The 16,404-nt window shown below is 45.6% G+C and overlaps 1 protein-coding gene across 1 annotated transcript in view; it reads left to right on the top strand.

Moving 5' to 3' along the window:
- Window positions 1–4,805: 4,805 nt before the first annotated feature.
- The window catches only part of LOC127630026 (galectin-9-like), a 28,737-nt gene continuing 17,138 nt past the window's right edge, over window positions 4,806–16,404 (top strand). Inside the window, exons 1-2 of the mRNA XM_052107398.1 lie at window positions 4,806–4,945; window positions 6,714–6,802. Of these exons, the coding sequence (XP_051963358.1) occupies window positions 4,910–4,945; window positions 6,714–6,802 (125 nt within the window). The 5' untranslated portion in view covers window positions 4,806–4,909. The remainder of the gene's footprint in view (window positions 4,946–6,713; window positions 6,803–16,404) is intronic.

Consider the following 16,404-nt stretch of genomic DNA (forward strand, 5'->3'; position numbering starts at 1 on the left):
ACCTATGTGGAAAAGTTGGTGCGGTGGTAGACCCAACCCCGTAGGGGGAATAGCGAACAGCACAGCGACTGAGGCAGCTGTAACTGCCTAAGGGAGACACGGGGGTCCGCTCGTGAGGGGACAGTACAGTGGCATTACACACAGGGGGAGTCCGAACAGGAGGCCTTACCTGTGGAGCACCTATACCAGTACAGGGTAGCTTGAGGTACCCGCAGTGGCTTGGGTCGGCGAGTTCCTCCGCTGAACTGCGGACCCACGAGGGCTAGGGAGGAGTCAATCAGTGACCCAAAAGATGGGATCTCCTGGGAACGGAGGCGCACTGTTTTCCCTCGGTCGAGGGAAAGGGCACTAAGCGCAAGCGATTCACCCGGTCAGATCGTCAGCGTGCTACCGAGTTCTACGGGCTCGGACCTGAGAAAACACGGGACGATACTGACTCAACCCGGAGATTATAGAATCTCGCAAAAGTGTTAGGTGTTGCCCAGCCCGCTGCTCTACAGATGTCTGCTAGGGAGGTGGCCTTGGCCAGTGCCCACGAGGATGCAACACTCCTGGTGGAGTGAGCTCGAACCCGCAAGGGGGGGGGCACGGCCTGGGTGTGATAAGCCAATGAAATGGCGTCGACAACCCAGTGGGCAAGTCTCTGTTTGGAGACAGCGTTCCCTTTCCGCTGTCCCCTGAAGCAGACAAAGAGCTGCTCAGAGCGTCTAGTGCTCTGTGTGCGGTCCAGATAGATACGTAAAGCACGCACTGGACACAGCAATGGAAGGGCTGGGTCTGCCTCCTCCCGGGGCAGCGCTTGCAGGTTCACTACCTGATCCCTGAAGGGTGTGGTAGGAACCTTGGGCACATAGCCCGGTGGGCGGTCTTAGGATCACGAAAGTGTCTGCCAGACCGAACTCCAGGCAAGTGTCGCTAACAGAGAACGCTTGCAGGTCCCCGACCCTCTTGATGGAGGCGAGCGCGATCAGCAGGGCGGGCTTGAGAGAGAGGGCCCTGAGTCCAGCTGAATCTAGCGGCTCGAAGGGGGGTCTCTGGAGGCCCGTGAGGACGACCGAGAGATCCCAGGAGGGGAACAGGTTAGGCCGGGAGGGAGTCAGCCTCCGGGACCTTTTAGGAACCTGACAATTAAGTCATGCTTACCAAAAGACTTGCCGTCTACTGTGTCGTGGTGAGCCGCAATGGCAGCAACATACACCTTGAGGGTGGAGGGGGACAGCCTCCTCTCCAGCCTCTCCTGTAGAAACACGAGCACTGACCTAACCACGCACTTCTGTGGGTCTTCGGCTCGGGAAGAACACCAGTCTGCGAACAGACGCCACTTTAGAGCGTAAAGATGCCTGGTCGAAGGGGCTTTGGCTTGGTTGATAGTATCTATGACGGTCGGTGGTAGGCCGGCTAGATCTTCCGCGTCCCGTCCAGGGGCCAGACGTGGAGGTTCCAGAGGTCTGGGTGCGGGTGCCAGAGCGTGCCCCGTCCCTGAGAAAGAAGGTCCTTCCTCAGGGGAATTCGCCAGGGAGGGGCTGTCGTGAGGAGCGTGAGATCCGAGAACCAAGTCCGGGTGGGCCAGTAGGGGGCCACCAGAGTGACTTGCTCCTCGTCCTTCCTGACCATGCATAGCACCTGTGCAAGAAGGCTCACTAGGGGAAAAGCGTACTTGCGCAGCCCCGAGGGGAGCCTCTGTCAGGGCATGCCAGAGCAGGCAGTGGGTAGTTACCTGGGAGGCAAACAGGTCTACCTGGGCCTTGCCGAACCTGTCCCAAATCAGCTGAACCGACTGGGGGTGGAGCCTCCACTCTCCGCCGGGCAAGCTCTGTCTTGACAGCGTGTCCGCTGCCACATTGAGGTTGCCGGGGGTGTGAGTGACGCGCAGTGACTTGAGTCACTGCTGGCTCCAATGGAGGAGACGACGGGCGAACTGTGGCATGTGGAGGGAGCATACTCTGCCTTGACGTTTTATGTAGGCTACCGCCGTGGTGCTGTCTGTCCTGACTAGGACGTGCTTGCCCCAAATTAATGGGAGAAACCTCTTCAGGGCAAGAAAAACAGCCAGCAGCTCTAGGCAGTTGATGTGCCAGTGCAGCGGGCCTCGGTTCCACCGGCCTGCGGCTGCGCGCCTGTTGTACACGGTGCCCCAACCCAGTTTGGAGGCGTCGGTCGTAACCAGAACGCGTCGGGACACCTGCTGCAAGGTACTCCTGCCCTTAGAAAGCAGAGGTCTGTCCAGGGTTTGAAGGCTTGGCGGCAGGCAGTGGTAACATTCACGTTGTGTGTGCTGTGGCGCCATGCTCGTCTCGGAACTCGAGTCTGGAGCCAGTGCTGAAGTGGTCTCATATGCATCAACCCCAGCGGTGTGGCCACCGCGGAGGATGCCATATGCCCCAGGAGCTGTTGGAAACGTTTTAGAGGGACCACGGCACCTGGCTTGAAGGAAGCGAGGCATTTTAGCACTGACTGAGCATGCTTGTTGGAGAGACGTGCTGTCATTGAGACTGAGTCTAACTCCAAACCGAGAAAAGAGATGCTCTGGACCGGGGTGAGCTTGCTCTTCTCCCAGTTGACCTGAAACCCCAAACGGCCGAGGTGCTTGAGCACCTGGTCTCTGTGCGTGCATAGTAACTCTCGCGAGGAGGCCAGAATGAGCCAGTCGTCGAGGTAATTGAGTATGCGTATGCCAGCTCCTCGGAGAGGGGCAAGAGCCGCCTCTGCGAATTTCGTGAAGACGCGAGGGACAGAGACAGGCCGAAGGGGAGGACTTTGTACTGATACGCCTGGCTGTCGAACGCGATACGCAGAAAGGGTCGAGGTCGAGGGAGAATCAAGACGTGGAAGTACGCGTCCTTCAGGTCTATCGCTGCGAACCAATCTAGATGCCGGACGCCAGATAGAATTTGTTTCTGGGTGAGCATTTTGAACGGGAGTTTGGACAAGGTCCGATTGAAAACTCGCAGGTCCAAGATCGGTCATAAGCCGCCGCCTTCCTTGGGTACAACAAAGTAAGGGCTGTAGAAACCCTTCTTTGTTTCAGTTGGAGGGACAGGCTCTATCGCATCCTTGATTAAAAGGGAGGGGATTTCTTCGCGCAGGGACTGAGCGTGTTTGTCGTGCACTGCGGAAAAATGAATGCCCACGAAGGGGGGCGGAGACCTGCAAACTGAATTGCGTAACCGAGTCGAATGGTCCGGTGCAGCCATCGCGACGGGTTGGGCAGTGAAAGCCACGCCTCTAAGCTCCGTGCTAGGGGCACCAAGGGGACGAGTATTTTGGACGTACCCGGCGGGGCTTCACAGCGGTGCGGAACAGGTAACGCGGCGTCGGGAAGCAACGTAGCGTCCACGAGGCTCTGGTGCTGAGAGCAAACTCAAAGCACTTACCTTGCTCCGCGCACCCGGCGGGGGGCGGGTTCGTGACTGAGGAGGAGGTCCGACGCTGGCGTCCTCTGGACTCGTCTGAACAGGCCGGCCGGGGAACAGTCGTGGGGCTGAGGGCGGGGGCACCGCATCCAGGGAGCCGGGACTGTTGAGGCCTGAAAGCAGAGTGCCGTGAGAACGGCATTTGCGGGCCACATGACCCAGAGGTAAAGGAAATAGCTCTTTTATTGAGAATTTGGGTACCGCAGCCCCTGTTGAGAGGTGCAGCAAATGAAAAAACAAAAGATTCTCCTCCCGGCCCTCCACCGGGGGACGGAGCGGTCTTACCACCTCCAGAGCTAAGTTCTTGAACTCTGAGTCCGTTGTCCCAGGAGCGCATGGGAGCCTTCCTGGTCCTCGATGGGGTCCATGAGACAGGGGGCGTACGCTTCCCGTGGTTTGCTCGACGCCGGGGCTGAGAGCTGGGCCCGGGTTGAGGCGGAGCAGAAGGTCTTCTGGTCCACGCTGTTGGTTGCCCGGGAAAGCATATCGGACATCTGTGCATCGGCCTCTTCCTGGGCATGCAGCCCCGAAGGCGGCAGCCCAGAGGAGTCCTCAGCATCAGAGACCACGCCCTCCGATGCCACGGCGAACTCGCCTGCTTGCATCGCAAGAGGGTAGGCAGACTGGCTGTAAGGCGAGTCGCCGCCACCTCAAGCGGGGACAGGAGTCAACGAGCGTGTCGGGGCGCGGGTGGTCCAAGGGGGCGTACCCGGCAGAGCTGCACCCACTACCATCCCCGAATCGCCTCCATCTTACGGTTGTAAGCAAGCCGCGACCGCAACGTTGTCATGGTCATGTTCTCGCAGTGAGAACATGAACCATCCACAAACGCAGCCTCGGTGTGATCGCTACCCAGACACACGAGACAACGCCTGTGGCCGTCGGAAGCGGAGAGTACTCTACCGCATCCAGGAACAACACAGGGGCGGAAAGGCATCTTTAAAAAGACGCGTCCTTAATAGGACGTTCAACGCCGCTGTGTTTTGCTCTTTTAGAGGAAAGTACTCTTAAATAAAATCACTCTTTTATGAAAGGAAAGGACTCGTGAGAGTTCTTTATAATCTGCACAGCCGTGCAAACAGGAGAAAGCCGCTGTTGTGCGCCGTAGAGTCCAACAGCATGCAGCAGAGGAATGACAGGAACTCGATGTGTAACACGCAGCAATTGCAGACACCACCATCAGCTCTGAAGAAATTTTTTGAATGAACTCCCGTATTTGCGCTGCTTAAATACCCGTATATCCGGGGGCGGGACATGCAAATACTGGCTGCCAACTCTCATTGGCCTTTTTTCATAGATCAGAGGTGAATATCGGTGCTCAAGGGAGACCCCTAGTGTCGCTTCTCTGACACAACGTGGAGAGAGCGACAGAAGGGTAACGAATCTACATTTGGGGGTCTTCTTTAACAGTTTCCATATGCTCTTTGCATTGTGGTTTTTCTAGGTTTTTCTGAGCATTTCATCATATTGAGAAACACTGTAGAAAAGGACTAAGTATGGCATTTTATCAGCAACAGCCGATTTACAGCCCGGTAAGTGACACGTCTCATTTATCTGTAGGATATTTATCTTTCTTGCAGACTCTTTTAATACATTATTTCAGTAATTCACTAATAGTGCTGTGGTTACATTTGGGCGACGTGACATTGGGCATTTGGGCAAACGTGAACTCAAACTCAAACAACAGGATATAATGTCAACTTAAACTTATATTTACTTACATTTACTTAAAATGCAAAACCTTTTCTGCCACGGCACACTTTTTACGACTAAAATATTCTACGGCACACCCCACTATCCCACAGTGGCAAACCATCGTCAATATTTTTCCTTTTCAAGAACTTGTCCATGTTTTTTGTCCGTCTTAGTAGCGTGTTTAATTGTAGCCTAATGTTTGAAATTCGGTTATGCAAAAAGTAAAAAAAAAAAACAAGTCACGTAAAGTGCTTGCGTTAGACTTTCTCATCGTCCGTTATTTTGACGGATAGGGTCATACAAATTCCGTCATAATCTATTATTACCCGTCATTTTAATTGTCATATTTTAATGATAATAAGACATTTAATAGCTTTTATTTTCATTCTTAGTCATGAATTTACAGGACGAGCATATAGCAGATTATACATTTATTTGTAAGCAGCGGAGGCCACTAAAACACGACATATGAACAACGCATTATAACAAAAAAAAAAAAACAAAAAAAAAAAACAAATACGATTAAAATATGAACAAAACACGTAAAAAATGAACTGAACAGAACTCAATCGACAACTCAAACCATCCTCCTGTCCGCATCGACTTAAACTCGCATGTGCGTAATCAAACGCATCAAGGGAAGCTGAGGAAATTGTCATTATATTTTTTTGTCTTTGTCTCGGATAGACGACTTCTCGTGGCAGTTTTAATTTGGTTCTGGAGGCTGAACCCAGCGTCAAGCACCGCCTCGCCAGATTTGCAGAAAGCGTCACACAGTGGCGATTTTACGAGTTAGCCACGTAAAAAAGTGGCAATAAACATTGAAAACATGTATTTGGAAGAGAGTTTCTTTGATAGAAGAAAGTAATAAAATGACTCGTTTATGTTCAAGTCTAAGCGTTTTCTTGGTGAATTTTAATTAGTTCAATAACTGGGGGTCTCTGATATTCGTAAACGATAAGGTAACATTAAATTAAAATAACGTTTGATCAAATTTGGACAGTAAATATTTTTAAAAACATTATTTTAAGACATTATTGGTGAAACAAAAACGTGTGTGTGAAAAACACTTTGGTGTAAAGTGACGTCACCTCATAGACTTCAACGTATTCTCACGTGAGTCATGTGAAAGTACTTTAACGCGTATAAATATCACTCACTTTTGCACATTAATCATCGCTCTTCACTATCACAAAAGTGACCAATTATGGTTTCAAAACGGAGAATGTCTCCGAAAGGTGAGGAGTTTGGATCCCTGAAATTATTATTTTATTTCATGCATTTATTTATTTTGTGGTATTTGATCATTTTCACTTGTGTGCCGCGGTAGTGGTTGGGAAACACTGCTCTACACAAATATATGTTGTTGTTGTTGTTGTTGTATAGTTCAAATCAATAATTACAACATAACATTAGAAAAACTAAAATGGGTCCCAGAAAAATAGAGTTCACATACAACAAAAATAATGTAGCAGTGTCTACTTTAAAATAAAATAAACTTCTAGCATTTTTTTTTCTTTAATAGTCTGCATATTTTAAGGATTTATAATAACTTTATTTATAAATAATAACGGGTTTGTTTTAAGGCACTTGCATTTATTTCAGAGAATCCCATTCACGTGTTTAATCCAAGGAGGCTTGCAGAATGGCAAGAGTATTACCGTAAGTGGACGGGTTTTGCCAAGGGCTAACAGGTGAGTACAAATTTGTATTGTTAAAACAAAGTTTTAGGATAGATTATGGATATATGTAATAGGTGAATACCTTGTTTCTTTGCTCTTCTGTACACTGTAAAAAGTAGTAACCTGCAATAATGACCTATTTCTACTTGATGTTACTCTTACTGCACATTTGTTGGTGTCACCTAATTTAGTCATATTTAAAAAAACAGTTAATTAGGTAATCACTTGATGCACGTTTTTAGGTTACCTAACACAACAACATGCTTACAAAATATATATTTTTTCATTTTCCTTTAATGTAAGCACCAGAAGTGTGTCAAAGCGAACGCTTTCTGATTATGTATGAGCTGCATTGCACAGGACTAAGAGATACTGTAGAATTATAGTCAATGTAAACTATTTATCATTGCACAATACTTGTTACAGCTATAATTCTCTCTCTCTCTCTCTCTCTCAATTACATTTCAATTTAAAAGTACTTTATTGGCATGATTGTGTACATACATTATTGCCAAAGTATTAATACACAAAACAGATAATGACAAGACAAATAATAATAATAAAATAGTAACAAATAACAATAAAGATAGAATTAAAATAAGGTGCCAGGTAATCAAATCAAATCAAATCAAATCACTTTATTGTCACACTACCATGTACACAAGTGCAACAGTAGGTGAAATTCTTGTGTGCAGTTCCGAGCAACATAGCAGTCATGACAGTGACGAGACATATACCAATTACAATAAACAACATACTTACACAACACAATTTACATATCAAATGTACACATTCTTACACAACACGATAATTATATACAATACACACAATATAGAATACAATATAGAATACACAATATGCAATACAATAAGTAAAGAGTATATGAAATATATATATATATATGAAGTAGTATATTGAGGAGAATATGTTGACAGTCCAGTGTGAGATTACAGTTGAATAAAGTGCAGTGCTAATTATTGATCCTGATAGATCAAGTGTTCAACAGTCTGATTGCTTGGGGGAAAAAGCTATTATGTAGTCGGCTGGTGCGGGTCCTGATGCTGCGATACCGCCTGCCTGATGGTAGCAGTGAGAACAGCCCATGACTCGGGTGACTGGAGTCTCTGATGATCCTCCGAGCTTTTTTCACACACCGCCTGGTATATATGTCCTGGAGGGAGGGAAGCTCACCTCCGATGATGTTCCTGGCAGTTCGCACCACCCTTTGCAGGACTTTGCAGTTGTGCGCGGTGCTATTGCCATACCAGGCGGTGATGCAGCCAGTCAGGATGCTCTCTACAGTGCTGGTGTAGAACCGTGTGAGGATGTGTTGGTTCATTCCAAACTTCCTCAGCCGTCTCAGGAAGAAGAGGCGCTGGTGAGCCTTCTTCACAACGGCCTCAGTGTGGACGGACCATGTGAGTTCTTCAGTGATGTGGACACCGAGGAACTTGAAGCTGCTGACTCTCTCCACCGGTACTCCATTGATGGTGATGGGGCTGTGTTCTCCGTCTTTCTTCCTGAAGTCCACAACAAGCTCCTTGGTTTTACTGACGTTGAGGGAGAGGTTGTGCTCTTGACACCAGCGTGTCAGAGTGTGCACCTCCTCTCTGTAGGCTCTTTCATCATTGTCAGTGATCAGACCTACCACCGTCGTATCATCAGCAAACTTAATGATGACATTGGAGCTATGTGTTGCCACACAGTCATGTGTGTACAGGGAATACAGGAGTGGGCTGAGAACACAGCCCTGTGGGGCTCCAGTGTTGAGGGTCAGTGATGACGAGGTGTTGCTGCCCATTCTAACCACCTGACGTCTGCCTGACAGGAAATCCAGGATCCAGCTGCACAGTGAGCTGTTTAAGCCCAGAGCCCGGAGTTTCTCATCAAGCTTGGAGGGCACTATGGTGTTGAATGCTGAGCTGTAGTCTACAAACAGCATTCTCACATATGTGTTCCTTTTTCCAGATGGGAGAGAGCAGTGTGTATTGTAGATGCAATGGCATCATCGGTGGAGCGGTTGTTGCGGTAGGCAAACTGCAATGGGTCCAAAGAGGGGGGCAGAACAGAGCAGATGTAATCTCTGATTAACCTCTCGAAGCATTTGCTGATGATGGGGGTCAGAGCAACAGGACGCCAGTCATTTAAGCAAGTGATTGTGGCTTGCTTTGGTACAGGCACAATGGTTGATGTTTTAAAGCATGTGGGGACTACAGACAGGGAGAGGGACAGATTGAAAATGTCCGTAAAAACACCAGCCAGTTGATTCGCGCACGCTCTGATGACGCGGCCCGGAATGCCGTCTGGACCCGCAGCTTTATGGATGTTCACCCGTCGGAAGGATCGGGTTACATCCACAACAGAGACGGAGAGTGAATCAGCCTCTGTAGCGTCAGCCGCGAGTGCTCTCTCCACGAGGGCGGTGTAGTCCTCGAAACGAGCATAAAATGTATTAAGTTCGTCCGGGAGAGATGCAGCGGTGTTCATGGCGGAGACTTTATTCCGTTTGTAGTCCGTGATTGTGTTAATTCCCTGCCACATACTTCTGGAGTCAGTGGTGTTGAACTGACCTTCAAGTTTGTGCCTGTACTGGCGTTTGGCTTCACTGATGGTGTTACGGAAGGCATAACTGGCTTGTTTACGCTCCTCCATGTTAGAAGAATTAAAAGCGGAGGTCCGCGCAGTGAGTGCCGCGCGAACCTCGCCGTTAACCCATGGTTTCTGGTTGGGGTATATCCGTATAGTTTTGGTCGGAACAACGTCCTCTACGCACTTCCTGATGAAACACGTTACGCTGTCAGCGTAAACCTCGATGTCGTCATCAGAGGCGGACCGGAACATCTCCCAGTCCGCGTGATCAAAACAGTCTTGTAGCGCAGAGTCTGATTGGTCCGACCAGCACTGGATCGTTCTGAGGGTGGGTGCTTCCTGTTTTAGTTTCTGCCTGTAAGCAGGTAGAATAGTAGAACGCTATTTTGGAGCGATTGTTTTGAAGTTGGCTTTGTTAAAGTCCCCGGCAACAATGAACGCAGCCTCAGGGTGCGCTGTTTCCTGCTCATACTCCCATACAGTTCCCTGAGTGCCCGGTCTGTGTCGGCTTTAGGGGGGATGTACACAGCAGTGATGATGACCGCTGTGAATTCCCTCGGCAGCCAGAATGGTCGACACAGAAGCATGAGATATTCCAGATCAGGAGAGCAAAAAGACTTGATGAAATGTACGTTCCTCTGATCACACCATGATTTGTTGATCATAAAACACACACCACCACCTCTGCTTTTACCGGAGAGGTCTTTCGCTCTGTCCGCTCGGTGCACGGAAAAGCCTGTGATTTCGATGGCCGGGTCTGGAATCTCCGCAGCCAGCCAGGTTTCTGTAAGGCAGATAACACAGCAGTCTCTCGTTGGAAAGAGATCCGTGCTCTCAGCTCGCAGAGCTTGTTGTCCAGAGACTGAACATTTGCCAGTAGTATACTGGGTAGTGGGGGTCGATTTGCACGACGTCTTACTCTGATGAGAACGCCGGCTCGTTTTCCTCTTTTCCTTCTGCGTTTCCGCGGCCGAGCAGCCCAGACAAAGGGCTCCGCCGGCGTGTTTGTAAACAGCGGATCGGCATTAAGGAATCTGAAATCCGGTTTTCGATGTGTAATTGTAGAACCAATGTCCAAAAGCGTTTGTCTGTCGTAAACAATAAGGCAGACAACATCCAAGACAAAAAAAAAACAAAGAACTGTAAACAAAACAAACAATAAACCGCAGTGTTGTAACGGAGCTCGCAACGCAGCAGCCATACTCGGCGCCATCTATGGATACTCTATAATGAATCAAATAGAATAAAAACTATAATAACAATATACACTATACAATATAAAATAAATTACGCATTTAAAAGGACATTATGAACATAAGAAAATAAAAGTGTGACTGAAGTACATTAAGGCAGTGATTGGTTTCTGAGGTTGTGCATCTCAAAAATGAATTTTGCTGCAACTGATGCATGATGGTCCTCCCCCAGTAACACCAGCATCTGATCGGTTTCTGCCGAACTGGAAAACTGTGGCATGAGGTTTGAGAGTTTGTGGCGGTATTTCTCTCTCACCTCTGTAAATGTCTCGCAGTGAAGGAGAAAGCGTGTCTCTGTCTCGACCTCACCATGTCACAGTGAGCACAGACTCGTTCTTTCTTTGGAAGCCATGTTTGTCTGTGTCAGCCTTTTTCTATGTTCAGACTGATCACTGAGTCTGTATTTGGTGAGGATCCAAATGGATCTCTAACAATGTGGAGATATTCTGCCAGATTATATGTTCTGTTTAGGGCCCGATAACATTCCAATTTGCTTTGGTTTTTACTTTCATTTTCCCAATGGTCCAAATATGAATATTTTCTTTCTTTTCTGATTTGGTTTATTCTGATCTGGTTTAGTTCAGCAGTGCTGGTCTGAAACTAGTGTTTGTTAGTGGGTTTCAGAGCCAGCTGACAAAAGGGACTGCTTTTAGGCTTCGGCTCTTGGGTTTTAAGGGCTTCACGTTGCAATGTGTTAGGGGAACTTGAATTTAGGTGTGTCCAAAATTTGAGGGATTGTTTGAGGTATCGTCAATATGTATAATAAGGGTGTATCTGCCTAGTTCAGCCCGGCATGCATTAGTAGGTGTTCTTCTCTGAACTATTAGAATGTTTCTACAGAATTCTGCATGCAGGGATTCTACGGGGTGTTTGTCCCATCTCGAGTAATCTGCCATACAGAGGGGACCCCAAACCTCACTTCCGTACAGAGCAATAGGCATTATAACACTATCAAATATCTTACACCAGATTGTTACAGGAATGTCAACTTGGGTAAATTTGCCCTTAATAGCATAGAATGCGCTTCTGGCTTTCTCAGTGGCCTAGTGTTGGGTGTGTTCTATTGCAGTGTTCCCCAGAGTGAATGTGTATCTGGTGTCCTGTAATCATGGCTTTTTTCTGGAAAATCATAATTTTAGTTTTTTTCAGATTGACTGCCAGGGCCCAGTTCTGACAGTAGTTCTCCAGCAGGTCCAGGTGCTGCTGTAGCCCTTGTGCAGTAGCTGACAGCAGCACCAGATCATCTGCATAGAGAAGAAATTTAACTTCTGAATTATTTAGATTAAGACCGGGTGTTGTAGATTGTTCCAGTAGATCTGCTAACTCATTAATGTAAATGTTGAACAGAGTTGGACTCAAACTGCAGGCCGTCTCACTCCTCGCCCTTGAGTGAAAAATTCTGTTCTTTTATTGCCAATTTTAACTGCGCATCTGTTGTCTGAATACATAGATTTGATAGTGTCGTAAATTTTACCCCCAATGTCGGATTGTAGAATTGTATAATATAGACCATCATGCCAAATAGAATCAAATGCTTTTTTTAAATCAACAAAGCATGCATAAATTTAGCCTTTGCTTTTTTGATGAATGTGTTGGTTGACTATTGTGTTTAGCGTGTGAATGTTGTCGGTGGTGCGGTGGTTTGGTAGGAATCCAATCTGACTCTTACTCAAGACATTGTGTTTGGTAAGAAAGGCCTGTATCCGGGTGTTCAGGATACAGCAGAAAGTCTTCCCCAGATTGCTGCTCACACAAATCGAATTTTGGTCAAATTTGTCTCCACTCTTATATAATGGGTGTATTAAGCCCATACTCCAGTTGTCAGGAAAATAGCCAGATTGCAGAACCAGATTGAAGAGTTTTAACAAGGCCTCCTACATTACTGCTGGACTGTGCTTCAGCATTTCTGTTCTAATGTTGTCTAAACCACATGCCTTTCTGGGTTTTAATTTCTTAAGTGCATCTGTCAATTCTTCTCTGCTAATCTGATAGTCTAAAGGGTTTTGGTTATTTGTTATTGTACATTCCTACTGACTTTATTTTGCATGCTTTTCTGGTCAGGTGTGACATTTTCTGGAGAAATTTCTTTGCATAAGTTTTTTAAATAGTCTTTCAATAATTCTCCTTTTTGCATGGCTATGTCCTGGCTGTGTTGTTTATTCAGACTGTTCCATTTTTCTCAGAACTCCCAGAACTTTCCCAGAACTCTCTCTCTCTCTCTCTCTCTCGCTCACTCACTTCCGGAGTGAGTGGGTGCGAGTGCATGTAGAGTGTTGAGAGTGATTTATTTTTCTCTCTCTCTGCTGTGCTTAATATAGTTTTATTGTATTTTTTGGTGTGTGTTTTCTGTTTTTCTCAGTTTTTTGGTCTCTTGCTCTTTTCTTGGGCCGCGTGCTATCCGCTTTATCGGGGAAGCATGTCGGCCTCACGTGTAGAGGTTTTGAGTTCACTCACGTGTTGCCACTGGCGTCTGTGGTTGGGGTTGAAGAATGCAGCCTGGCCATTGGAGAGGTTGTGGGGCATGAGAGCGTGTTATCTGACTCCAGAATGAACAGTGCCATGGTGGTTTTTCTTGACAGTGTAGATGATAATGATGATAATGAATTAGTCGAACACAGAATAGTTATCAGTGCTGAATTTGTCCCTGTTCTTCCCCTTTCTTTGCCAGCTAAGCGAGTCACTTTGTCAAACGTTCCACAGTTTATTAGAGATACAATTCTAACACAGGCTTTATCCCGGTATGGGAAATTGGTATCTCCGATCAAAAAGATCCCAATCAGTAGCGGGTCGCCTCTGTTGAAACATATTGTCTCGTTCAGGCGATTCGCTTATATGATTATTCAGGATGATGCCGAGATTGATTTGACACTAAATTTTCCTTTTGATGACTTTGATTATACAATTTTTGTTACTACTGCAAAGACTAAATGCTTTGGGTGTGGCAAATCTGGGCATTTAATTCGCAATTATCCTGACAAAATTCCAGAAAAGGAGGCAAATTTAGTGAATGAGAATATTGAAGGCGGTAGTGCTGCTGGAGTTGCCGGAGGTGTTGTGCCTGCCCTGCCCGGCTAAAGCCTACCCCCCTCAGCGTGCACGCGCACAGTACCACTGTGCTTCCACTAGATGGCAGTAAAATGTGTGAATTTCGTCTTCCCCCAAGCCATCCGAAAGATCAGTTTGGATGATAAGTTATACATTTTCCAGTAGATGGCAGCACAGACTCTGACATTTAATTCAAAGAATTTCAAATGTCATTGCCCTACGTCCTTTTGATCCTTATGGAAACAGCGTTTCTACACAACAAGTTCATTCTAGTCTCTTTTGTCTGCTATTTGAACGTTAAATCACTAGCCTACTGGTAGATTTTACACTAAGGTGTCACATGCTTTACAAAAGAAAATGTTTTCACACTCAACTCTTGTTATGTTACATGTTATTAATAATGTTATGGGTATTATATATCTAAACACTTGTTAAAATTGTAAATGTAGTAGATGTAGTTCTGTAATTGGCTCTTGGTGGAAATAAATAATATAGACTATCTTTATTTCTACTGCACCGTTCAGATTTTAAGCCAAAAGTTTTTAACAAAGTAATAAGAGAAATCTACATAAATTAATAACATAAACAACATAAACATACAAGAATATCATATATATATATGTATATATGTATATGTATATGTACTGTGTTCTGACACAAGCAACACTGTTTGTCCCATAACATATTCTATTTACTTAAACAGTTTTTCTTATTGGTTGTTTTGAAAATGTTTTAGCGTACAATAAGTGCACACACAAATCCCATGTCAACCCAAATAATAATGTAATTTCTTTATATTATTTGAGCAGGCAAGACATAGACACACGAAAAAAGGAAAATAGAGCATCAAACATGCACAATTTTTTTTTTTTTTAAATCATAAAGAAATTAAGCCCACCTAGATCCTGCCTCCCTCATTATTCTGCATGGATGCCCAAATAGTCATACAAATAGGTACAGTGCATTCAAAAAAGAAGCACTCTATGCCACATAACACTTTTGATTCTATTCATTTCAACTCGTATATTATTCAGGGGGGTGTTATCTAGGCAGGAAAATGTTTTACACCTCTGCCTGGATTCTACCTCCCTCATTATTCTGCATGGATGCTCAAAAAGTCATACAAATAGGTACAGTGCATTCACACAAGAATCACTCCATGTCTCATAACACTTTTGATTCTATTGACATAAACACCTATATAATTCAGGGGGGTGTTATCTAGGCAGGACTATTGTTTACATCGCTGCCTCGATTCTACCTCCCTCATTATTCTGCATGGATGCTCAAAAAGTCATACAAATAGGTACAGTGCTTTGACACAAGAAGCACTGTATGTACTATAACAAGTACATACAGTACACACGTGTGTGTGTGTGTGTGTGTGTGTGTGTGTGTGTGTGTGTTTATATGCATTTAATGTACGTACACTGTTCATGAAAACCTACATGTAAATTGAAATTTATAATTGAATCTGTATAATTTTTTTTTATCATCCCTCTAATAATTTAAATGCATTTATGAGCTTTTATTATACACAGTTTAGTTACGTTTAAAATTACTATAAAATTACTAGTCTTTTTAGCTGAGATTTTTTTTATTTGATGTTTATTTAGTATTTTAATTAAGATATTCATTTGTTACTCTTCATTGTGAAATTATATAATGAGTCTACATAAATGCTTCACGTAGAGATTAACAATAAATACATGGGTAGTGATATCACATTTGATACAATAAACGAGTGTTGAATCTTTTTATTTTGCCCAATAATAGCTACATTAATGAGTATTTCTCATAATTATCTATTGGAATATGCATCTGCATACTACACTTTTATTTCAATAACACATGAAAGGTAAATAATGTCAGCATATCTTTCAACAACTATCCTACAGCAAAACAATTGTTTAGTCTGCAGTAGTGGAAGCCTCATGTTCCCTTTACAAAAAGCTTCACTAGGATGCTGCACTGAGAAAAGCGCTTTGGGAACAATCCTACATTGTGATCAGCTGTGAATATGCGTGTAACAAGTCAGTGAACATTGACCGTAATTTATAGCCTCGGCTGATGACATCATTAGATGCACCTGTGGCCAGGCTATAAATAGATGGTCACCAGTGTGTCGTCAGATCCTTTTTTCTTCAGAGCCATTCTGTGTGTGTGTGTCTCTCACAAGCCTTTCCTCTTTTAGGAGTTAGAATCTATTAAGCAGTGTGCAGTGAACCTTTTCTCTTTTCTCTTTCTTGCTTTCAAAAGAAAAAAAAAGGGGGAGAAAATCGCATATCAACCGCCAAGGCGGTCTACGCTCTCTCCGCATGTCACAAATCGCCCGCCGTCTTCTCCTTTGGAGTCAGCACCGACTCAAGTCGCTGCGAGCCACTCACATCCCAGGCTACCTCAACAGCACAGCGGATGCGCTGTTGCGCAAGGTTACATCCAGGGAGAGTGGAGGCTCCACCCCCAGGTGGTTCAGCTGATCTGGAGTCGATTCGGCCAAGCGTAGGTAGACCTGATCGCTTCCCGGAATCCTCCCATTGCCCACTATGGTACTCTCTGACCGAGGCCCCCCTCAGCACAGATGCCTCGGCACACAGCTGGCCCCCGGTGAGCCTACTTGCACAGACATTGTGCAAAGTCAGGGAGGACAGGGAGCAGGTCCTCTTAGTGGCCCCTTATTGGCCCTCCCGGATTTGGTTCTCGGACCTCACGCTTCTCGCAAATTCC

The sequence above is a fragment of the Xyrauchen texanus genome, chromosome 36 (assembly GCF_025860055.1).
Source record: "Xyrauchen texanus isolate HMW12.3.18 chromosome 36, RBS_HiC_50CHRs, whole genome shotgun sequence".
In the NCBI taxonomy this organism is placed as follows: domain Eukaryota; kingdom Metazoa; phylum Chordata; class Actinopteri; order Cypriniformes; family Catostomidae; genus Xyrauchen; species Xyrauchen texanus.